The following is a 26,107-nucleotide window of genomic DNA, read 5'->3' on the forward strand; positions in this document are numbered from 1 at the left end:
TGGTCCCTAAAGCGAATTGTTGTAAGTCGAGGACTATCTGTACCTGCTCTTTTTTAAAAAACTGAAAGCTTCCCTCCGACTGACAAGTCTTGGTATGAAATGGGAAAGGCCATTTATCCACGCGGTGGCGAACAGGAGCTATACGAAGCATTGATTGAGGAGCGAAGGTTGCTCATCTCCTCATCTTTCTTGCTCGCGTGAAGCTGCGCCTACGAAGGGAGGTCTCCGGCCCCGGTTCCCCTCCTCCCGGGCGTTCCCAGCGCGCAAGCCCGCCCGCCCTCCCCTCGTCCTTTCTCGGCCTGCTTCTGCTTTCTCCCTTCCCCGTCGCCCAGTTCCGCCTCGATCGTCCAGAGCCGCCCATGCGCCGGGGAGCTTCAAGGGGCAGCGAACAGGCAAGCGATGCCGCCGTGATCGCTGGACTGAGTGCGGAGCCCTGAGGCTGGTAAGGTCGGCTCCGTTTCGCACCGGGGTGGTTTGGGTAATTGCGCGCGGTTGCCTCTCACCTTCCCGGATAGCTGAGAAACGTTAACCGAGGGCGAGGTGCGAAGCGACCCCTACAGGGGAGCCGGGGGTACTGTGGGAGGAAAAAGCGAAGAGGGAGCCCGGAGGGAAGAAGGCTTGAGGAGAGATCCGGGCGGAAAGTGGGCAACTGCCCGTACTCGCTACGCTCAGTCCGGGTATGTGAGTTGTTTGAAGGCTGCCCTTTGGATGGGGGGGGGCAGAAGGAGTTGGTGCGGGAGGGGATCGGCCAGAAGGGAGAAATGGTGTGAATGCAAAGTGGCTGTGGGAGAGGGGAGGGAACCCAGAGAGATGCACCCCAAAGGAAAGGGCTATATCCACCAATCTTTTCCAGCACTGTGGCGTGCTGGCTGGAGAGGATGGGATGTAGTGCAATATATCTCGAGAGTAGCTGGTAGGAAAACATCAGTGTAACTAGTTGGGCGAAGGGCTGGATGCGTTGGAGAAGTGGGGGTGCATTTCTAAAGGCGAGGAATTAGCCAAAGCTGGGGGGGGGCGGGGGAAGCGACCGTGCCAGAGAGAGTAACGGGAGAGCCCGGCAATAACGGGAGGTGATACTAGGGCAAACGGTCTGTCTAGCAGACTTTGGGCTGACGCGCGCTGAGAAAGGGGGCCGTTCTCTTGAGCGGCTGGGAGAGAGGTTCAAGGTGCGCGGGGGAAGCTACTCCCGGCTACGGAGGGCGGCTGGGATTCGAGCGAAGGAGCCGCGATTGTGTGCCCGGCGCGGATTTGTCAGGTGGATGTGAAGGCGGCGTTCACGTGTGGATGGGAGGGGAGGAAGGGGGGGCTGACGGATCCAGACGGAGGAGAGGAAAATCAGAGGCGGCTCACCTCTTCCCCCTCTGGGGCCGCCCCTTAGAGATGCTAATATCCTTCCAGTCCTCTCACCCCCCCCACCACCCAAGACCCCGGCCCCGAGACGGAGGGCTGCGACAAAAGCCTCGTCTTTTGGGCCCTGGCAGGATTGCTGAAAGCGGCGGCGAGAGTAGTAGCAGCATCGGCGGCGGGAAGGGTGACGTGTAGTTCCCGAGGCAGGTGAGATTTCGGGGTCGGGGGGGGGGGAAGGTAGAGGTGTCCGGGACGCAGCTTTGGAGGAGCCGGCGCTTGGTTCCCACGACACTTAGAACTAACTCCCGCTGAAAGGGAGCCCCGTCTCCCCAAACATCATCTCCGGAAGCTTTTTGTAGATCCCTGGCCGGGTTCCCACTTTTAAGGTGCTGCATCTTTCTTTCTCCAGCACTCATCCTCACTTCCTCTTTTAAGCCCACCTGTCTCCTGAAAAAAAAAACTGATGGTGAACACTCTTCGCCCCCCCTTCGTTTTCCTTTTGACTTGGACAATGGAGAAGAGGAGGGGGGGACTACTCGGTTTCATTGTTTGTCAATTGCGTGCTGCTGTAATCTCTTGCAGCTATAAAGAAGTAATATTATTGGGAGTGGAGACAGTAGCAAGGGGATGGTTTAGTAAAAGCTTTGGGTTTTTTTTCCTTCAGATTTTCTTTTCCTTAGAAAAGTTTAATGCCTCTTTGTGTTTGTGCCTCTGTGGGAAAGACAGGCAACTTAAAATGCAGGGATGCCTACTAGAGGGCTTTAGAACTGCAACTGATAGGTCGCTTTCAAAGCTTGCTCTTTTAAGTAACTTCAGAGGAAGCATTTGTGATTGGGCAGATGGAGAAGGCAGATCTTCCAAGCTTTAGAACAGTAGTTCTCAACCTTTTTAATGCCCTGACCCCCCAACCGGTCGTAAGTCGAGGACTACTCAACCGGTCGTAAGTCGAGGATTACTCAACTGGTGCAGCACCGTTTGCAGAATGGGGCTTTTGGCGGGCTCAGCAGGGCAGAAGCAACCTAGACAATTCCTATTGGCTTTTGAAAGCCAATAGAATTAGACTCTATTCAAGAGAGTCTATTCTATTGGCTTTCAAAAGCCAATAGAATAAAAGGGAGTAGCACAGCTAAGGAAAAGGGGGGGGGGGAAAGGGCGGACTGCCTTGTTTGGCGACCCCCCGTGAAATGGTCGTTCGACCCCAAATGGAGTCCCGACCACAGGTTGAGAACCACTGCTTTAGAAGGTAGCAAAGTTTCTGTCTTCAAGGAAAAAGAGGATCAAATCAACTTTGAAAGAATAGAACTCCTATTTTCATGGCTTAATATAATCTCTCCCCCCCCCCCCGGTTCATCCCCAATACTCTGATTTCTTTCATTTTTTTCATGCTAAAGAAAGTAAAGAAAAGCATGAGCAGCATTTTTCTCAGAACAGATAAAGAGGAGAAAAAAGTTTGTAAGGTAATATATCCCTACAAATTATTTACTAGTGAACCTAATCATGGGTTACTCAGCTAATGTAATTTTTTTTGGGGGGGGGGGTTGCCATACATTAAGAAACTAATGTAACGGGCTGAGTTCACACAATATATTGGGCTAAAATATGCCTGGCTAATTTGTGTTTCAGTGATTGAGTTCTTCTAATGTAGTAGATAAAATAAAATAAAAATGGATCATTTGGGATCCAGCTGTTTTAGTATTTTGTGTAAATGAAACCCTCAGATTAAGCCAAGGTTTGTCAGAGCACAGCACAGAACAAATAATTCATTCACATTTAGTATGGTGTATCCATGACCTGAATGCATCCTTTGTGTGTGTGAATGTGCTTTATTGACTACATGAGCTTGTTCCTTGACACCTTTAAACATTTGTGTCAGCTTTACCAAATGCTAAGAAAAATATTGCAACTTTCCAAGTTCTCAGAATCTCCATGTTTGAAGCAAACTCTCCCATAGGCTTAAGAACAAAAGATTATTCAGAATTACAATATGGAAACTCTGATAATCATGTAATTGTTATTCCTGGACACAAATAGGAGCTTCTGGGACAAGGACAGTTCCTCGCTGTCTGTTTCTCTCTCTCTCCCTCTCCCTCCCTCCAGATCACCTTTTGAAAGTAGGGGAGGGCTTTTTTTTTTTTTTTGAGGTTTCTGTCTCATGAGAGTTGGGTGAGTTAATTGCTCCATAGTTTCCCTTCTCTAATTTCCATTCACATTTCACAGAATAAAAACCGGTGGGTGTGTGGGTTCCTCCTTTTCCTTATTAATGGAAAGGTTTATTATGGAATGACCCCATTATAGTGAAGACACTTAAAAATTCACAGTGTTCCAAGTCTGTTTCAGGGCTATTATCATAAATTTCTAAGGCAACTTTATCTTTGGCTGAGCATTTTAGGAACTCAGCCTGGTTTATCCACCCTCTTTCTTTGCAAATGCAAAAGAGGGTTTTAAAATTATTGGAAGTATTGCCTGACCTGAATTAGTGGGAGGGAGAACATGGAGATGGCAGTGATAAATGTTCAAATGCCTGGCACTGGGTGGTGGGAATGATTGCTCTGCTCAGCAAATGAGGACAGTTATCAGCTGTAAAACTGATTTTCTTAGTGACCCTTGAAGTGGCTTGTGACATGATTGACTGCCATCATGGGTGCTGCATGCTTCTTTGTGTTCTAACCACTTCGAAGCCTTAAGAGATTTTTTTTCCCCTATGTCGCTCTGCTGAAGCTTCTTCAGGCAATTTGTGTTCAATTTATGAGGCAAGCGACATTGTAAAATAGCTGATAAGTTGACCCAATGTAGAAACGGTTGGGAAACAAAATTACATTTTGCCTGAATTATTCTCCTGTACTCATTTTTTATTACCTACTTGGTGGACATTTAGAAGCAACTTTTCTTTACAATACATATTGAATTGTTTCATGATTTATCCATCATGATTTACTAAATAAACAACAGTGTGTTCTTAGTGAGATACATAAACTTAAACCATTGCTTCTGTAAGAGACTGTAATTTGTGGCCTAAACTTGTACATTATTAGAGGAGCATTGAAATGTTAGTAATAGCATTTAAAGCTGGTCAAGCACATTTTAGCTCAGGATTAGTAGAGTTAACCTTAGATGTAAATATTATGTGCAGCCAGATCAATACAGGTGAGAGCTGCTTAGTTCAAAGCAGAACAAGTTCTACCATTCCTTCTCTCTCCCTTCCCTCCCTCGCCCCCCAATATTGGAAGATCATTTCAGTTTCCTTCTGCCTGACTCTTTTTTTCTGGTTTACTTGAGATCATATTGCTTTAGGTCCTGTACTAAAAGGTATAAAATGATTCATTCATAAGCCAGATTGGTTAGCCATAGTTTATTGAAGAAACTAGTGGCTGGATAATCCAAACATGTGAAGCCAAAACCCATATATCATTTATAATTTACTTTGTAAGTTACAAAGTACAACTGAAAATTAAGTTTTCCATCATTTTTAGGAACACCCTGAAAACAGGCATAAAACAATTAAAACAACTATATCCCCCCCCCCCAAAAAAGTGGAACCTCCTCCCCAGTTTCTGCTACCTGCATAATTATATCTATTCTTTCTGTGGTCCATAAATCCTCAATGATGGTTCTTGGTCACCAAAATATGTTCTCTTGTGCTTCGCCTTTTATGTAAACACTGTTAAGTCAACTCTAATGTTGTACACTGCATTAACTCATCCTACTGCTGGGTTCATGTCATACAATATGCCGTGGTTTCAAATGCAAATGGAAAGTCTTATGCAACATGCTAAAGCAAACCAGCCATATGTTGGCTCACTTCAATATATGAACCCAGTTAGAATCTGACTTTCTAATCAAGGAGACAAAGCCTAGTTTCTACCTAGGGTGAATATAAATGTCTTCCTGGTAACCACCCTGAAGTAGCCTTTGTTCTCTCTTTGATCCAGGCTGTTAGGATTGTGCAACACTTCAGATTAAAAGACCCAAAAGTGCTTTGAAAGGTATAAATCTATCTTGCCATTCATTAAACTAAGTAGAACTTTTTCTGAGATTAAGGGGACACATGTGCTTTAAGAAGTTGGGGACGAGTACAGTGGTTGTACAGCCTCCTATTCTGAAACATCTTTTGAACTTGAAGTACTACTTGGCCCATCTGGCTGGTGCAAATTACTAATATGCAGACATATCACTAGAAGGATTGATAGAAACATGGGTGACTCACCATAGACTAACTGTTCCTTATTCAGTGCCTTCCTCGTGTATGACTGAAGTGGCAGGAGGTGATGGGACTTCAAATCCAAGCTATTGGGGTAGAGCAGGGGCCTTCAAATTTGGCAACTTTACAACTTGCGGACTTCAATTCTCAGAATTCCTCAGTCAGCAAGTGGCAACTTGGCAACTTTATGACTTGTGGAGTTGAAGTCGACAAGTCTCAAAATTGCCAAGTTTGGAGAGCCCTGAGGTAGAAGGACCAATCCACTGGGGGAGGCTGCCTGCACCAGAAGCATTCTTGAGGCTCTGTCCTCTTTCACAATCTAGTGCCTGAACTGCTGGGAACTGTTAGAAAGTTCTGCTGGTGAAAATCAGATACCTGATGGTTGGGAATTGCCTGATTTCCTGACAATTAATCACACCTGCAGCCAGCAACACAATAACTGAGAGCGGTGGGAAACCACTGAAGATTTTCCTGTCTTGGAATTGCTAACTAGGGTTCATTTTCATCGGCACCCCATAGAAATTGGTTCATTTAAAAATGGTTGAGTTTTGGCAGAGCAAGCCCACTTTCATGGATGGACCATTGCAGGATTGCTAGTTCAGCACCACAGTAAGTCTGTGGGTGAGATATCTGGGGTACCCTTTTTTTCCAAGATCTAATGAGAGACTGGGAGCAGGAGGCCAAACCTTCCCAGCTTTAAAGGGCCAGCACCCACTTTTCTATGTGCTTTGGAAAGGGCCTCAAGGGTTGAAATGAGAGGAACCTACAGTACTTTCAGTACCTTCCGATTCTGATCTTCTTTCCAGGATGACAAAGCAGATAAAATGGAAAATTTAGTTTGTCTTAGCATGAGAGGGATGTTGAAAGAGGATATGAAAAATCATGCTGCTGAAATGTCTTTATTGTAACACTGAATTTCAATTCAGGAGTTCTAGAGGTCCCGCAAAAGAGGGTGCTGCTGAATGGATTAAATGCAAGCTATTGTCCTTTGCTTTATCCAAATCTGAAGTGAAGGGTTAAGCTTGGAGAAATCAGCTTAGTGCCCTTCCAGTTAATTTGCTCGCTTTTCATAGACAAGATTTTGATGTCTTTGGGGGAGAAGTATTTTCAAACCATGTTTGTGTTTGCACATGCACATTCCTGATTGAGTGAATATATATGCAAAGTCCCAGTTTATATTTCTCCAGATAGGTGGCTTTTTAATTGAAGCTATGGGCTTACAATATTGTGGCAACCTAAAATGGCTGCCATGTTGGATTGTTTGTGAAGCAGATGTTGCAACAAACAGTAATCCTCAGATCTAGCAATCAATTAGTTCCTTTGGATGGTGACATGGGCAGCATATACATTTAATAAATAGAATGGCCCAGATGGCAATTTGGGTTTCAAATATCATAAAAAGTGTACCTTGTTGAAAAGCTTTATCGAATGGGTTCATCTGTGTAAAATAGAAATAAAATATATGTGCTGGCTAATTGAAATGGGTGGCTATAATAAATTGAAATGCACAGGATAACTGAGGTGGGGAGTTGAACATATTTTTTAAACAGAACTAATATTCCATACATCTGGAAGATCTCCAAATAGGAACAAAAATATTTTGAAAGATAAAAATAACAACATTGCTTGGCGACATACCAGAAGCTGGTGCAAAATCTGTTGAGAGGATTTGCTTGTGTTGTTGCACATCTGTCAGGAAAATATGCAACCATGGATGCCAGGAGCTTTTTGGGAAGTTGAAGATTCTAGGGTTGGAATGATATTGCAGAGTGCTAGGATGATGAATGGGTCTTCGCCTTTCAGGTAGGATTTTAAGAGAATCTTTAAGATTCTTAGTTTTAATCCTAAAATAGGCTTAATTAGTATTTACACTGCTGTTTCCTACCTCAAAATGGCAGGAAAGGGCTGCTGATTGTCACTAATCATAAGTACAGAAAAATACAGGAAAAGGGTCTTGGGTTGTTTACTTACTTGGGTACTGGGAGACTGTTTAGTATGTGATTTATTTCCAAATAATCATGCCCAGATTGGGTGAAGATGTATTTTTTATCCCTTTTAAGAAGTTTGGGGATATTTTGATTCACATATATATAGTTCCTCATCACTTCTGCTCAGGTCCGTTGCTGGGCCAGCTGTCTGCTCCTGAGATGTTCCAGGTATTTAAAAGGCTTTCATGTTACTTTGAACAGAAGCAGAATTCTCTGCATCTCTTCTGTTTGCAGACTTACAAGTAAATGTTGATTTAAAATAAGCTAATTCTATTGTTGTTAGTAGTTTCTGGAACTACCTTATCAACTCAGTCACCTACCTCTTTGTGAGCTTTGGTTGGAACCTTCAAGTTTGAGTGGATTTGATCTTTATACTTTAATAAGCATTTCTCACAGTCCTAACAATTGATACTTTCTTTGTGTCTTCTCTTTCCTTGCTGAATTAAGACTGGAAAGAAATCTTGCACATCTAGAACCGCCTTTCCTAATCCAGCGTCCTTCAGATGAGTTGGCCAGTGTTCCCAGTCTTACCCAGCCCTTTGTCTGTTGATGGAAATGTAGACCAACCATTTGAAGGACACTTAATTAAGGAAGACTATTCTGAGTGTATAATTTTTGTCTTCACTCTTAACTCAGCAATGAAATGGAGAAAGAAGAAAAAATATTTTAAAATAATAGCTAAACATGACTCCAGTTTTATATGTGTTTGCCTGAATGGGTGAATTGGCTAATGAATAAATGCTCAGATGCGTATATACTCACACTAAACTAGAGTGTATACAAAGTATTTTCACCTAGGTTATTCTAATCTACAGTATCTGAGCCCAGTGCTTTATACTGTGACTAGTAGCAACCTCCAGGAGCTGTGGCAGTGAATTTCTCCCCTCCCCCCATTTCTCTGCTATCTAGAATCATTTTAGTTAGGACTTTGCAAATGCCAGAAATTTATTTATTTATTTATTTATGAGACTTATATACCGCTTTAAGTGCAAGCACTCTCTAAGCGGTGTACACCAGTAAGCAATGTATATATCTATTTACATTGCCCCCAACAATCTGGGTCCTCATTTTACCTACCCCGGAAGGATGGAAGGCTGAGTCAACCTTGAGCCGGTGAGATTTGAACTGCTGACCTGCTGAACACAGTCAGCTAAAGTGGCCTGCAGTACTGCGCTCTAACTGCTGCGCCACCTAAGCTTGATGTAGCGCATGCTGTTTTTCTGTTTTCCTTGAAAATCTCTGCAAGATTTCCTAGTAATCTAGTTGGGAGAGAAACAGATCAAGAGATTTGCTCAGTTTGCAAACATTGCAAGTCCCAACTCTGTGCCACTTTGAGTGATTTAAAACTCGTTAGCCAATACCACTCCTATTGCTGTATTTTGTGGAATGGCGTTTTAGAGTTAGGAGGACTATATTTCTTTGTGAAGAAATGTATCACTTCTTATTCTCTCTTCGGGAAACCTGATGTCTTTCGCTAAAATCTACATGGAACACAAGTCAGGGAGCACATGACTTCTCTAGGGCAAGGGGCCTGGGGGCTGCACTTCAATCAAGGAAAAGCACACACACACACACACACACACACACACACACACACACACACACGTTCGTGTACGTGCACGTGTGTAAATATATACCAATACGTAATTGAATACCTTGTGTCTTTCCTTCTTTTCACATTCTGTCATATTAGAAAGATTATAGTTTCATTATAGTTCCCAAGGGCTTTGGAAGCAATATCTAACTCTTCCAAAGACCATGTGTAATCCCAATGCCTCATTTAAGGGTAAGAGGAGTTTCAGGACAGCTGATATCAGAACTTGTTTGGCAAACTTATCTAACTAAGCACTTTGTTCTAAGTTCTCCTATGTTTTGAGATGCTTGTAAGCTTTTATTTTGCTTTGTTTGAATTTTGAGCTTGGGCATCCAAGTTATGCAAGGGTGGATGACTGAATGGAGGCTGTGAGACTTACTTTGGTGGCAATGATGGGTAAGGGGATCTGTTGACATAAACCAGGGGTCTCCAAATTTGGAAGTTTAAGACTTGTGGATTTCAACATGCTGGCTGAGGAATTCTGAGGGTATATGGTGAAAGGGCTGGCCTAGAAACCAGGAGACTGTGAGTTATAGTTCTTCGTTAGGCATGAAAGCCTAAACTGGCTCTTGTATGTACCCTCTTTGCATATAGCCCCCTCCCAAACTTGGGTGGTTAATGTTGAGTTGGAAAAGACTGTTGAGGTTACAAGGTGTGTAATGAACATCCTGAACCATAGAAAGGAGGGAGCAATATTATAACAGTGTTTCTCAAACTTGGCCACTTTAAGATGTACGGCTGGCTGGAGAATTCTGGGAGCTGAAGTCCACATATCTTAAAATTGCCAAGTTTGAAAAGTAGTGATCTATAATCTGAATTGTTTTTCTTCTTTTAGGAGCGTTGTTTTCCAAATGGACTCTTAAACTTTCTGGACTGGTAAATGTATTGTGAATTCTGAGTACCTGTTGTGAGTCTCCTCATAGGGGCCATGACTGATCACAAACCACATCCATTATCACAAGGAATATTGGTGACGTATTCACCTACTTAACACTACATCCAGGTTCCTTTTTTTTCCTGGGCACATGGGCACACTTTCAAGCAAGTTGTAACCAGTCCCCCCCTCCCGCCCCATTGAAATATCTTTGAGTTTCTTGTAATGCCCAGGAAGTTTCTAAGAGATAAGCTGAGAGAGGAAGGTGGCACTATGTATCACGCTATACCAGCTTCCCATTTATTACTTTTATGTAAAAAAACATGTACATTCAAAACATGTGAGATCAAGAACATGCCAGTGTCAAAAAGGATGAGCAGCTTGCTGTAGACTTCTGGCTTACAGGGATAAAGAGTTAAGAATAGAGCTTGTGTTCAAATTTTGACTCTGTGATGGTATGGCTGTAGGCATAAATAGCTTCACACATAAAATAGAAGTAAGAGTCCACTTCAAGTTTCATACAGGAAGTGCAGATGTGTTATTATCAAAAAATGAATGCCTAGTTTATTGTGTGTGGGAGAGAGTTGTGCTATGATCTGTGACTAGAACACTGAATAACTTGGCAATTCCCTGGACAACCTCTCCAAGGAAGAATAAGCGGTTGCTAGGAGACAGACCAATCTTTGCATGTCACCAGGACACTCACATGGCTTTTAGGCTGTTGTTTAATGTAAACTTTAATGTAAACTTGAGGCAAGCTTTACAACTATAAGAATTTAGACCGCTTTCCTCATCTGGGAGTTTGATCTTGCCTCAGTCATTCCAAAATGTCCCTCGTAGTTACCCTTAAAACACTTTTCCCTCCCCCCCCCATTGCTGCTTATTGGGTATAAATGGCCATTCTTCAATGCTCTCAGGTGGCCTTGCATAAGATGATTATTCCATTCCTCAATTTTATTTACTAAAAAAAGAAAATCTCTAGCAGCGTTTTGTGGATATTGCCCATATCTACTCTGTTGGGTTCTGAAGTCCCTGGTCGCTGATATAACATACAGAGCTCTTTGTCTACATAAACTCTAAAAGAAATCCCTCAAGAAGTGATGTTGGAATAGTTTATCAGAAATCTGAGTGATGGATGTGCATTACCAGAGTAGGATGTAAATTTTTATATAAAACAAGGATAACTTTTATTGTCTGGAAATGGAACAGATCTGATCAAGCCTGAATCAGTCACTTCCTCCCATCAGTTAACTTCTATGCTGTCTCAATCATCAGGCCTTACATAGTTTGGGGCTAGGTTATTTGAAGTACCGCTTCTCCACTGTTACATCCACTCAGCCCACCAGGAAAGGAAAGCAGGGCATGTTATGGATTCTATTGATTAAGGATGTCATCTGGCGGGTGACCATCAAAAAGACCTTCTTGGTGGTGGCTCCTTCTTTATGGAACATTGTTCCTCCTGAAGTATGTTTGGTTTCCACCCTGTTGCTTTTCTGGTTTTGTCAGCAGTCCTGGGGACCACGAATGGAGATGGATCAAGTGGCTGATTTGATTGTGTTGTGGATGCCATGGGAAGGTGGGGGGGGGGATGGGTTTTTATTATATGGTGGATTTTTAAATTTTGTAAGCTGCCCAGAGTCATCTACGTGTGAATTGGGGGTTATCTAAATTTGTTTAATAAATAAAATAATAAATGATAACGTTTCTTGCTTATAGGATTGCCCTAAAAAAGTTTAAATATGAGTACACTTTCTGAATATAATTTCCCCATGACTAAAGTGTTCATGAAACTATATAAGCTGGCTTTGCACTTATTTATTAACAGAATAACAAAATAATGGAGTTGGAAGGGATCTTGAAGTTCTTCTAGTCCAATCGGCTATTCAGGCAGGAAACCCTTCAGACAAATAGTTGTCCAATCTCTTCTTTAAAAGTTCCAGTGTTGGAGCACCTACAGCTTCTGGAGGCAAGTCTTTCCATTAATTGTTCTAACTTTCTCCTTAGTTCTAGGTTGCTTTTCTTCTTGATTAGTTTCCATCCATTGCTTCTTATCCTGCCTTCAGGTGCTTTGGAGAATAGTTTGACTTTCTCTTCTTTGTGGCAAAGCCCTTAGATATTGGAATACTGCTATCATGTCACCCCCTAGTCCTTCTCTTCATTAAACTAGACCAGGGGTGTCAAACTGCTGGCCCGCAGACCAGATGCATCATGGCTAAACCGCGCCCACCCCATTGCCGGCAAAAGGAAAAAAGTCGTGATATGTCGCAACACATCACATGACGTTGTGAGTTTGACACCCCTGAACTAGACAAACCCAATTCCAGCAACCATTCTTTATATGTTTTAGTCTCCAATCCTCTGGTCATCTTCATTGCTCTTCTCTGTGCTCTTTCAAGAGTCTCTTTTGTGGCAACCAAAGCTGGATGGAGTATTCCAAGTATGGTCTTACCAAGGCATTATAGAATGGTATTAGCACTTCATGTGATCTTGATTCTGTCCCTCTATTAATGCAGCCTAGGACTGCTTTGGGGGTTTTTTGGCAGCTGCAGCACACTGCTGGCTCATATTAAAATGATTGTCCGCTAGGACTCCAAGATTCCGCTCACAATTACTACTGTTGAACCATTTACCACCTATACTATACCTATGCATTTTGTTTTTCTTGCCTAAATGTAGAACCTTACTTATTAAGCTACAGCCATAAAGAGCCGGTACAAAGATCTGTGAATTTTCTGGTATAGAGATGCCTGGAGGGAACTATCTCCCAACGCATTTACCTTGACTTGGGTCTATTTGTTCCTATAAATTTGTTTTTCTTTTTCCTGCTATGACAAAGCATTACTTCAAACACCTGGGGACTCCATGAGATGCAAGGGGATGGTTTCTCCCTGCTTACCTCAGCTAATGCTCTTTAGAGGAACTAAAGAGATCACTTGCTGGATGAATGGCTGGAGCTACTGTCTAAGGAAGGAGATTGTTTACACAGAGAAGTTCCCAAGTGTACTGTGTGTATGCTTGAAGAAACTAATAGGAGCATTCTACGCACTCTAGTAATGGGAATTCAAAGAGCATGTTATTATTATAGTATAGCCTTGTATACAGGTGGAAGATTCATGTGTAGCGAAGAAGCTTGCATGTGGCTCTTCCTGGGCATTGGTCCTGGGGTGCACCTTGATTTACTGAGGGGTTCTGGGAGATGAAGTGCCAAAAGAGAGGCCTGGGGTACTATTGGATGAAGACTCTAACTGGACATGGTTGAAATCCCATATTAGGGATTACCTTGTGGCAACAAAGGTAGCAGAATGTCAATATTTCTCCATCCTTATTGCATCCACTGATAGCCATCCAGCAACTCTGTTTTAGATAACCTGCTTCCTATAGAGCACGGGTGTCAAACTCGCGACATCACATGACGTTTCACAACGTATCGTGACTTTTTTCCCATTGCCAGCAATGGGGTGGGCGTGGTTTTGGCATGACACACCTGGCCTGTGGGCCGTCAGTTTGAGATGCTTGCTATAAAGCATGGGTGTCAAATATATTGTGACTTTTTTTGTATTGCAAGAGCTGGGGTGGGCACGGCAGTTTAACACCCCTGCTATAGAGTAAGGAGGGCTCCTTGGAATATCTATTGGGCCTCTGTATGGATTATTCAGGCAATGTGTTGGGTAAAGTTGCTCAGATTCACCCTAACATGGACTCTAACTGAGCAGAAGAGGCTGAGGTGCCTGGGACATGATCTGGAACTGTAATTTGGGATACGTTTGAGCTCGTGACTCCCATGAAAGGGCAAATCCTGACATTTTGTAATGTTTTTTTCTAATTGTTTTTCCTCAGTTGTAGTATCACCTGGAATAGCAATATCAATGAACTAGACTTTCTTCTTTTCAATTAATGTTATCTCAGGCATGTTATGAATAAAAGGCCTGTCTATTTGGATCTTAAAGTTGCGTAAGTTCTTAACTTGCTCATTTTCTGAAACACTCTCAATTTGATGGTCTCAGTAGTTTTTACTAATTCAGATCCAAACCTCTGGCAAAGTTTCCATTGAATCATTCTGGTAATTTGGTCCTTTCACTGCTGGTAGTTGGTTTGTGAAATTTTGCTGCAGTCATTGATCAAATGGTCAATTATTTTTATCCTTTTTACTACAAAGCCAACAAATTTTCTGTTGCTTGTTACATGTTTAATTTTTGCCTTCATGCAGTTAATTAGCAAAGTTTGTTCTTAAGCCACTAAAATAAAGCCTATCTTAACCAACTCCATGTGGGTTTTTTAATTTAGCTTTTTCTTCCGTATCTTTCAGGTATTCACCATGTATTAGCTTGTTCTTCCAAATAATCAGTTTTAAATTGTTTCTTTTCTATATTCAACCTTCATCTTTGTTGTTTTCAAGAGTTTTTTCCTTGATTAAAAGCTGTCAGCAAGGATTCTTGGCTTTTCTTAAAAGCCATGCTTTTCTTCCTCCACAGTTTGTTTCAGCTGTAGAATCCTATATTAAGTAATTTTGGATCATTATGATTAGAGTAAGATAAGTAAGTAAAGTATAAATCACATGTAAACCTGACATGTGAGGTCCATGATTTAGGGCAGCCAGTTGTCTCTCAGCCTAAGCTATCTATTCAAGGTATTCTCCAAAGCGCCTGAAGGCAGGACAAGAAGCAACAAACTAATCAAAGAGAGAAGCAATCTAGAACTAAGGAGAAACTTCCTGGCAGTTAGAACAATTAACCAGTGGAACAACCTGCCTCCAGAAGCGGTGAATGCTCCAACACTGGAAGTTTTTCAGAAGAGACTGGACAGCCGTTTGTCTGAAGTGGTATAGGGTTTCCTTCCTGAGCAGGGGGGTTGGACTAGATGACCTCTAAGGTCCCTTCCAACTTTATTATTAGTATTATTATCTCACAGGAGTGTTTTATGGATGGGGATCTGGAGAAGGGAGAACTCTACATGCTATCTTGAGCTTCTGAAGAAAAGCAAGTGACAGATCTCATGAATGATAGCAGTGATATGCCACCTAAATTTATATTGTGGGCAACAAATGGATTGCTCAATCTTACCTAACTGGTGTTCTCCTGTGAATCTAATCTTGCTCACTTGGTGTTTTCCCAAAGTTCTGGATTTCAATTTCCAGAATCCCAAGATAGTTTGGTCTTGGTAAGGGATTCTGGGAATCGTACTTTAAAACATCTGGCTCTGTTTTTGGATAAGGAGACCTTGCTCTTAGGCAAGAGGAAAAAATAACTCTGATGAAGACTTGAAATGGAAACTTTGTACTTTTCTGTCCATGTTTTACCTATGAATATTTAATCGAATCACATGTAAAATAAAACAATGGAGAAAGATGAGAAGCCTAGGAGAAGAAAGCAAGAGGAACAGCACGTTCTTGAAACTGCCCTCCAGGAGGGAAGTAGATTCTAGTTATAGACATTTCTGGTAGGATGCCTGAATGGGTCACTTTTCTACCTTTTTAAAACAAACAAACAAACAAACAATCTAGCACACAGTTCAATTGAAGCAAATAGTGTTCAAGACATTATAGAGATATACCAGGGACACAGATCCCCATTAATATTATATTGCCTACTCTGCCTTAATTAATGGGATTGTTTGTATATTTTGGGTGAATTTCTCTATCTGTAATTGATGCTAATGTTTTAACCAGGAGTGGTTAACATGAAATATTGTTTTCCAAGATTTCATCACTAACCAGTTTAGGATTTTCTTCGTGACTTGTTTACGGCAGCATCATGGTAGGAGACAAAGATTCTCGTATATCTAGAGATTTCACATTGTTGTTTATCTTTTGTGAAAGTCTAGTCATTTAATTTGTTTCAGCAAACACTGAGAATGATTAAACAGCAACTTTCCTTGTACTATCTCTTAAATCGGGATGCACAGAATGCACTGATGTATTGTATCAAGTGTCTTGTTCCCTTTCCATTGTATCATACTTCATTACATAGACTTGGCCTTTATTTATTCTTCATTTCACAATATTGTGCTCTCTATAGCTTAAGTATTGGACTGTGTCAAATGTACTTGTGGAGTAGCAAATCAGAAGGCAATCACAAACTGTTTCTGTTCTGTTGCTAAGATAATATCTTGGTTATGTCCTTGAAACCATCAGCAGCTGAGCTCAATTCAAAGGTGACTTGCCTGGAACTAAATAATAGCAAGCAGATAATTTAGGAAGTCTATTAGCAACTGTCAAGGCAACTTACAGGCCACTTCTTTGTTCCTAGCTCTAAAATATATTTGTTGTGAATATATGGAGATCCACCACTCTTCTGTTTCTGCCCCTGCTGGGTCTTACTATGTATTTATTGATATACGCTGCACAAGCCCATCTCCTATAAGCAGTGCAACTAATAGTCAAATTTCTTAGCTTTTTACACTAATAGGCAGGTCAACCTCTTCTCCTATTCCATGGATTTGTGAAAGCCAGCTTTCTCATAGATTATGTCTTCTGTATAAATTGAGATTTTAACTTCCATTATTCCTAACCTATATGGCCAATGGGGAGAATGGAGGGCACTGAGATGGGAATGGTCAATCTAATCACTTTCTAAGCTAGCTGCACATTATTGCATCAAGTGTCATTATGAGGACCAAACTTTGACTGGATTTATTATTAATATTTACATTAATTGGCCACCCAACTCCAGGGAACTCTGCAGTGTGTTTATGACGCCCTGAGCCACAAACCAGCAAACTATGTTATCTCACAGAGTACTGTGCAAATTTAGGAAACTGAGCATGATTCAGTTAATTCTAAATAAGCATAAGCATCTTCCTAGTAGACAATCACTTAAATATGAGCCAGCAGTGTGCGGCAGCTGCCAAAAAGGCCAACACAGTGCTAGGCTGCATTAACAGAGGGATAGAATCAAGATCACGTGAAGTATTAATACCACTCTTCAATGCCTTGGTAAGGCCACACTTGGAATACTGCATCCAGTTTTGGTCACCACGATGTAAAAAAGATGTTGAGACTCTAGAAAGAGTACAGAGACGAGCAACAAAGATGATTAGGGGACTGGAGGCTAAAACATATAAGGAACGGTTGCTAGAATTGGGTATGTCTAGTTTAACGAAGAGAAGGACAAGGGGGGACATGATAGCAGTATTCCAATATCTCAGGGGCTGCCATAAAGAAGAGGGAATTAAGCTATTTTCCAAAGCACCTGAAGGCAGGACAAGAAGCAACGGGTGGAAACTAATCAAGGAGAGAAGCAACCTAGAACTAAGGAGAAACTTCCTGACAGTGAGAACAATTAATCAGTGGAACAGCTTGCCTCCAGAAGCAGTAAATGCTCCCACACTGGAAGTTTTTAAGAAGAGACTGGACAGCCATTTGTCCGAAATGGTGTAGGGTTTCCTGCCTGAGCAGGGGGTTGGACTAGATGACCTCCAAGGTCCCTTCCAACTTTACTCTTATTATTATTATTATTATTATTATTATTATTATTATTATTATTATTATTATTATTATATAGTACATACATTAGATATCAATTCTGCATCTGTGCAAACATTCTTTGGAATGGTGTGCCAGCCCATTTGATTGCATGTCTGGAGATCTGTAATTATGAAAGAGGAAAGTGCCCCATCTCCCCCTTCCATGCCTATCGTAATTTTTATAAAGCCGTCTAATTCCCTCTTTCTCTTTCCCAAGAATCTTTTTGTTTGCTTTTCCCAAAACAGAGGTATAAAATCTAGAGTCAGAATGCCATTGACTCCTCCTTAGCATTCCCTGTCTGTAACACAGCCAAGTATGCATCTGTGTATTGGCATCTGTTCACATACAGCCCTATCTAATCAGCTCTTTCTTAACCTTGGGCCATAGGAGTTGATTTCCAATAGATTAGAGTATCCCACCCCATTGTTCTTTCTGACCAGTAGTGGCCTTCCAACCTTATTTCCATGGCTCTGTTTCTTAGTATTTAAATTTTTATTAGTTTATCAAAATTTAAAATACAAAGAGAAATAAACATAAAGAGAAAGTAAGGGAGAAAAAAAGAAAAAGGAAAAAGTGGAGGGTAAAAGGGGAAAAAAGAAGGAAACACATTGACTTTCGACTCTTTAACACAATAGAATAAAGCAATGAAGTTATAACCATTTCTGTAACAATAAACCTACAGAATCAACAAAACTCAAAGTCAAAGTTTTATGTCCTTAACAGTTTTTGTCCTTAAAATTTGCATTTTTAAATGTTTTTGTCTAGTAATAACTCCTTTATTATAGCAAGCATTTGACAGCTCAAAAGAGTGATCAGATTGTTCATATTTGACAGGAATTCAGTTGTAGTATTAGGCCAGAACCCCTTTATTGTTGTTGTTAATTGCGAAGTCGTGTCCGACCCATCGCGACCCCATGGACAACGTTCCTCCAGGTCTTCCTGTCCTCTACCATCTTTTGGAGTCCATTTAACCCCTTTATTACATGGTGCTAAAGTCTCCCCCAAGAATCCATATCCAAAATTCAGCAACAAACCCCTAATTGCAGTAATACGTTTTCCTTCTTTAAAAAAAAAGTTTAAAAAGTGTGACATTTCTGAATGGCTTAATGTCCCTATTTTATTTTTTAAAAATTAAAAAAATGGTCTAACCTCTCTAAATTTCGCTCATTTATGTTTTGTGCAAAGATAAACGTGAGGAAAAGGATTGTCTTCTGCAACTCTCATTCCTCTCCTAGATTAGAACGTAGAACATAGAATAATAGAGTAGGAAGGGTCCTTGGAGATCTTCTAGTCCTGCCCCCTGTTCAAGCAGGAGACTATAACTTTTCAGACAAATGGTTGTCCAATCTCTTTTTGAAAGCCTCCAGTGACTTTCTAAAGGTAAACTATTCCAGGAAATTTCTCCTTAGTTCTAGGTTGCTTCTCTCCTTGGTTAGTTTTCATTCGTTGCTTCTTGTCCTGCCTTTAGGTGCTTTGGAGAATAGTTTGACTCCCTCTTCTTTGTTGCAACCCCTGAGATATTGGAACACTGCTATCATGTCACCCCGTGTCCTTCTCTTTATTAGATTAGACATATCCAATTCCTGGAATTGTTCTTTGTATGTTTTAGCCTCCAGCCCCCTAATCATTTTTGGTGTTCTTCTCTGCACTCTTTCCAGAATCTTAATGTCTTTTTGGTATTGTGGTGACCAGAACTGGATGCAATATTCCAAGTGTGATCCTCCCAGCCCCAGTATCATGAGAGTGACCATTCACTCCTTCCAGAGAACTCTAAATTAAGGCAGAGGCTGCTATAAAGAATGCAATTTGTTTTAAAAAGGAGAATCAGGGGAGATAAGAGATTTCTTATCATTCTTAAACATGCTTTTGCACCAAAGTATATGTGGGAGGTATTTGGGGGGGCTAATTATGGAGGCATTTCACATTTTGCTGTTGGCAGTTAAGATAAACTTTGCAGGAGATGAACTGAATTATAAAACTGACCTCTGAAGAGGTTGACTTCTCTGCAATTTAGATAAGACTGGCAGTGGAGAAAGGCACAGCCAGCTGAAAGGCAATTAACGGCAGAATGTTTTTCAACAGTAATGATCTTGATTAGGTGTTTGCTTTTGCTGTCTGGCTGGAAATGTCTAAAAAAATACTTGGCATGCAGTGGATGGGAAGGGATAATTCAAACATTGCCAAGAAATGTGAGAAAGAGACCATGAAACAAATGAGGAATTATTAAGAAATTGACCTGGCTCACAATTGCTAAGCTGTGTTTCATTCTCAAAACTATCCATGTTGGATACAGCCCAGATATTATTGTGCTGATGACTGAAGAATATATACAATGTGACCAGGATCTAGCTTAGTGCTTTTGTGATGATACAAGTCTTTGCAAAACTTTTGGTCAAGGATACCCATCCTGAATTCATTACAGTTTATCATGTTTTAGCTATTCCTGTTTATGAAATTAAAGGCATTCCATGTAATAGTTTGCATAGAGATTGACTTGTCCAGTGCAGAGTGCAAAAAGATATTGTTAATTGTGTGTGTGTGTGTGTGTGTGTGTGTATAACTACCCATCCAGTGGATTCTACATCATCATGCTGAGAAAAGGCGTTCAGGTAAGACAACACCCCTTTGGTTGTGAATACATCTCACAGGTGTGGAGAAGAGCATATGAACATGTGTTCACTGTGGGGCAGTGAATTTAGTTAATCTGAAAGTCTGGATTACTTAGGTAGGTGTTAGATCACTTGCAGGCTGATCATCCAATAAAGGCGTTTTGTCCAGGATGGATGTAGGTCACGGAATGATTTTAGCTGGGCATTTCATAGCAGTTTATCACTGGGTGCTAGTTTAATCTTATTTTGTGTTTTATATCTGTGAGCAGGTATTTGATTCATATCTTTTATCAATATAGCTTTTAAGTTAGGGGTCTTTGGGTTTATATCACATTAAGACATGGTGTCTTAATGTGATAAAAATATATAATATAAAAATATATAAAATATACTGCTTGAGAAATTTATGCAGTAGTCCATGAATAAAAACACCATGTCTTAATGTGATATATAAACCCCAAAACCCCTAACTTAAAAGCTATATATATTGCTTCCATACACTTCTAAATGTAAAGTTGATGAGATAGTTGTTTACTTCTGTGGATTCCAATGTCTGGAGAAAGAGAGAAAGCAAAACAAAATAATTTTCTACTGCAAATAAGAATTCATATATCTGAGTCATAAGAAGATATACTACTGAAACTAATTTGATGTTGAACTTAATAACAGCAGCAAGGTTATTGGTAGGGCAATATTGGAAGAAAGAATCTTTGCCTACTGTAGAAGAATGGACGTTTAAGGTGTCAAATTTAGCAGAAATGGCAAACATTTCTGCTTATTTGAAAGATCATACACAAGAAAGATATATTTCGGTTTGGAGAAGATGGATAGATTATATTCAGAATAAATATGGGATTAAAAAGTTTCATCTAGCTTATGGGTAAATTTTAGATTAGTATTGATAGTATAATAACTCATTTTAGATTTGGTATTATTATGGTTTAATTAATATTGACTTGTTTATATTATTCTTTTTGTTTTAATTTGCTTATATTTATCTTAAATGGGAGTTAAAGTATTTTATGGATTTGGTTACTTATATAGTTGGGTAATGTTAATTAGAATTTGATTATTAATTTGTAACCCTATACTCAGCTCTGGGAAGTGGGGGGAGGGTTAGGGGTGGGTGGGATTTGGGATATTGTATACTGTATAAAACTTTTCAATAAAAAAAAGAAAAAAAGAAGATATACTACTGTGATAAGTCTATTAAGACCTTAAATTACCACAAAAATGCAGAATAGCATAAAGTTGCAGTTTTCCCACAACAATTTATAATTTGTTAAAATATCTGATTTAACACATAGTTTGGAAAGGATAGCTCTAGTTAAGCCAGAGTTGGGAGAGACAGCCAAACCAAGATCTGTTATCACCACTTCAAGCTAGTTTTGCAAGCCATAGCTTGATCAGCTTGTGACTTAATATAATATCTCCAATATCTAGCGCGGACCTTGTTAACCCGGGCGACATCCGAGCCGGTATGGCATTCTGTAATTTACGTCTCACCATATTTTTGATGGGAGAGACACTCTTTGTCTGACTGCTCTGATGAGACCTGTCCAGTATGGTTGAACCTCTGGCATAGCTCTCATCTTCCTCTGATGAGACACAAAGTCACATTTGCCTGTGGAAAAATCCATTGCTTAGGAGAACATGCTGGGCTTCTCAAAGAAAATGGAGATGAGAATTGCATAAAATACAATTTACTTTCAGTTGGGAGTGCAAGTCCTGATTAGTATTATGTCTGAAACATATTCTGTGAGGTTCTTTGGTTGTAGTTGAGAACTGCAGCTGTTTGTTCTCTAGGATTCACACAGGAATGTTGCTATTTCTCTTTGTGACTGTCTTCTCTTTTCTCTCCCCCCTCTCTACAACAGTGAAGCTTGGTGGGCTATGGGATGGATGAAGCTGAGCAGGACCAGTACGAAGCCCAACTGAAAGAGCTCTTTGACAGCTTCGATGTCACTGGCACTGGCTCTCTGGGGGAGGACGAACTGACCGAACTTTGCCACGTGTTGCATCTTGAAGAAGTAGCTCCAGGAGCATTGCAGGAGACCCTTCTGCAGGACGGTCTCCCTAGGCGGGTAAGAGCATACACTCTGTAGGTGGGCACAGCTGTCTCTCCCAACCTTGGAAAGTCTGGACTGGTGGATCAGTGCAGGCTGTTCTTGGATCCAGAGGAAAAGTAGAGATTGGAATGGAAGAAAAGAACAAAGTAGAAATAATATAAGGAAAGGTTCAGAGATAAAAAGATAACATGCCATGTCAAATCATAACGTCACCATACAGGTACCATTGTGACTGAGATCAAATATGATAGTAATAAATAATGGTTTACAAACCACACTGGACTGTAGGTTAATGTAGCACACAAAATTAAAACCCAATAAATATCATTACAGGTAGTCCTTTATTAAAATCACAGTTGGGACTGAAATTTCTATCATAAATTGTTGCAGTTGTAAGTCAAGTCAAACCCAATGTTGCAAACAATGTTTGCAGTGGTCATTAAGGAAATCCAGCTTCCCCAATGGACATTTCTTGCCAGAAAGCAGCAAAAAAAGGTTACAAATTGCAGGATGCCACAGGATGCCGCAACTGGTCATAAATGTGAACTGGTTGCCAAGCACCCAGATTTTGATTATATGACCACTGAGGTGGTGCAACACCACTGAGGTGGTGTTGAGACTCTAGAAAGAGTACAGAGAAGAGCAACAAAGATGATTAGGGGACTGGAGGCTAAAACATATAAGGAACGGTTGCTAGAATTGGGTATGTCTAGTTTAACGAAGAGAAGGACAAGGGGGGACATGATAGCAGTATTCCAATATCTCAGGGGCTGCCATAAAGAAGAGGGAATTAAGCTATTTTCCAAAGCACCTGAAGGCAGGACAAGAAGCAACGGGTGGAAACTAATCAAGGAGAGAAGCAACCTAGAACTAAGGAGAAACTTCCTGACAGTGAGAACAATTAATCAGTGGAACAGCCTGCCTCCAGAAGCAGTAAATGCTCCAACACTGGAAGTTTTTAAGAAGAGACTGGACAGCCATTTGTCCGAAATGGTGTAGGGTTTCCTGCCTGAGCAGGGGGTTGGACTAGATGACCTCCAAGGTCCCTTCCAACCTTACTACTATTACTAGCTAACAGGTCATAAGTCACTTTTTCTAAGGCTGTTGTGAGTTTGAATCGTTGTTAAATAGTTAAGTTCAGGACTACCTGTGTGGTCTAGTCAGGTTACTGCACATAAAACAGGTGGAGTTTGATTACATCATCATGATCGCCAACTTGACTTTTTTGATCTTATCCCATGAACATCCCTGACTGTAGTGTAATATGCAAATGATGCTAATGTGCTTTGCTGGTTTTTATTGGGGATGAATAGTCAGCCCATTACATTGGAGGTCTTCTAGTCCAGTGGTTACCAACCTTTGTGGCTTGGCAGCCCAGCTGGGAAGGGAGAAGAGAGAGAAACTGGGCCACGTGAGTGGCAGGCCGGTGCACGTGCACAACTCAACTTGCCTGAGTGGCTGGCCAGCAAGCACATGCGCAAGTGCCTGCCAGTCTACCACTTGCACAAGTTGAACTGTGCGCACATGCGCTCCAGCCAGCCACTCACGCGGCCCAATTCCAAATAGGCTAATTCTGGTAGTGGGCCATGGCACAGGGGTTGGGGATCCCTGTTCTAGTTCAACTCCCTGCTCAAGCAGGAAATCCTATATCATTTCAGACAAGGGGCTGTCCAGTCTCTTCTTAAAGATCTCCAATGATGAAGCACCCAGAATGTTTGAAGGCAAGCTGTTCTACTAGTTAATTGTTCTCACTGTTAGGAAGTTTCATGCTGCCCATGAAATGGCTTAGGCAATTATTGCATTTTCAACTCTTTTGAAACCTCCTGATGTCATTTGTGAATGCAATCATACTGAAGCACATCCCGCAAAATAGATCTTCCTCTCCCAACCTGGCATCCTCCCTGGACTACCCAGCAAGTATAATCATACTGGCCGGGAATTCTGGGAGTTGCTCTGCAACTCAGGGGGATTATGCCAAGTTGGGGGAAGGCTGCGATAACAGATCTCTCATCTCCCTGAGTGAATTCTTTCTCTCTCTCTTGTGTTTCTACATCTACAATTTCTCGTTTTCTTTCCCCACCTCTCGTAATAGGCATTTAGAAGAAAGGCAGCTCCTTCCACTTAATGTATAATTTTATGGCCATTGCGTTATGGGTCCTTAATTTATTACATGATTGGCCCTTTGTGCGAATGCACCTGCACCTTTGTATTCTTAAAACAATCTCTCTTAGGAAGACAAAGCCCACGCTTACTCCACTCAAAAGCCCCTTTTCTGTCTTTTTCTTTGGAATTAATCTCACTTTGGTCTGTGATGTTAAGAAGTGAATCTCTGGGAATGGCAGGGAAGAAGCAAGAAAGGAGCTTTCTGGCTCAAAATGGGCAAATCCTTTCTTTCCGAAGGGAGGGGGGAGAATTGGAGTGCTCCAGCCTCCCTGAGGGAAGAGTCTGTATCTTGAAGGGCACCCGGGAGTTTGCATTGTGCGGAAAAGGAAGGGTTTGGATGATGAGCAGCGTGCAGTGCCTCCATTGTGTTAACAAGGACACTGGCTCTGAGTAACCCTCCTTCTCAAATGGATCTCCAAGATTTCCTTTTGCTGCTTGGCACACAACAAATTCATCACTCAGAAGTTCAATGAAGCACTAGCTAGCTTTGGGGAAACACACCGAACTCTCGGTATATATGACACCCTGCTAATACTACCACCTGTTTAATTTTCTGAGTTTCTTTGGCTTTACCATCCTGAATGCCCTCTAATGAAAAAGATGAATCTAAGCTAGGTACATAATAAAATCCATCTCTTTCGACTTCTGGGGCCACAAGGCTCATCAAGGTAACACAGAGGGGAACTTACATGGGTGGACAGGAGAATTTTCTGTATGTTTTGTTTCTCCCTCTTACACTATTGTCCTAAACCAGATAGTGTAGCAACAGATACAGGCCCTAGATCTGGTAGTTTCGCAACTAGTGGATGATTGGTTCATCTCATGTGCCTTTGTATTTGGAGAAACACCCAGGTGAAAACATTTTCTACCCTTGGCTGAAGTTTTGAAGGAGCTGATACCCTGCCACATCCTGGTTTCCCCCTAAAACTAGAGTCAAAGCTTTGGTCTTCCTCCACCCTAGGGATGATGTGGGTGAGATGCATAGGTTTCCAGGGCGGTATTTTTTACACCTGTGCTCTAATTGAGACTTGTGGTATCATATGATAACTCCTTCCAAAGACATTATCTTCTCCTATGCCAGCAGCATAGATATTTTAAATGATTGTATTGATTTAGCTTTAAAGAATTTTTTTTCTGAGGTCTAGTTTACTTGTCTTGAATTGATTTTTAATCATGTGTGGATTACCTTCTCCACTTCTTCTCCACACTGCCATTCAATTCAACACTTCACATGATTGCTGCTCCCTCTGAATGGTAGGTTTTGACTCCTGTCAGTTATCTGATTTAGCCTCTCCTAATCATTCTTCCTTTGACCAATCAGGTTTCCCAAGTAAAAATCTCATATCCTAGAGAAGAGCAGAACTGTCCTGCTGGAGAACAGAATGCATCCATTGCATCTAGTGGAGCCTATATGCTCTAGAAGATTCTCCTGCTTGAGCAGAGGGCTGGATAGAAGACCTCCAAGGTCCCTTCCAGATTCTATTCTATTCTATTCTATTCTATTCTATTCTATTCTATTCTATTCTATTCTATTCTATTCTATTCTATTCTTAGAACCTAGATGGATTCCATATAAATAAGGATACTCAGTATTGTTTTGTCTGTCTAAATGCAGCAATTCAGACAGCTCTACACAAACTATTGGGTTCAACAACAATGTAGAGGCTGCAGTAGCTTTCTGTAATTTAGTTTCAGAAGTTACTTTAATTACTTTCTATAATTTAGTTCCATCAAATATGGTGGGTCTAGTTACTCTGGAATTTTGTCATGCCTGCTGGGACTCCTGGACCTTTCTCTCCCAAC

The 26,107-nt window shown here is 41.1% G+C and overlaps 1 protein-coding gene across 9 annotated transcripts in view; it reads left to right on the plus strand.

Annotated features, from left to right (window-relative positions):
- The first annotated feature begins 265 nt into the window (after nucleotides 1–265).
- The window catches only part of NIN (ninein), a 112,086-nt gene continuing 86,244 nt past the window's right edge, over nucleotides 266–26,107 (plus strand). For 4 of the 9 annotated variants that reach the window (XM_039329481.1, XM_039329485.1, XM_039329486.1 and 1 more), the window contains exons 1-2: nucleotides 266–442; nucleotides 21,950–22,156. In XM_039329481.1, coding sequence (XP_039185415.1) covers nucleotides 21,971–22,156 — 186 coding nt within the window. In that variant the 5' untranslated portion in view covers nucleotides 266–442; nucleotides 21,950–21,970. Of the gene's footprint in view, nucleotides 443–590; nucleotides 678–1,113; nucleotides 1,555–13,200; nucleotides 13,296–21,949; nucleotides 22,157–26,107 lie in introns of those variants that run through there. The other 5 variants (XM_039329490.1, XM_039329489.1, XM_039329483.1 and 2 more) reach the window with 5 other exon arrangements.

This window comes from Crotalus tigris, unplaced genomic scaffold (genome assembly GCF_016545835.1).
Source record: "Crotalus tigris isolate CLP2741 ecotype Arizona unplaced genomic scaffold, ASM1654583v1 scf7180000024398.1132909, whole genome shotgun sequence".
Taxonomy (NCBI): Eukaryota; Metazoa; Chordata; class Lepidosauria; order Squamata; family Viperidae; genus Crotalus; species Crotalus tigris.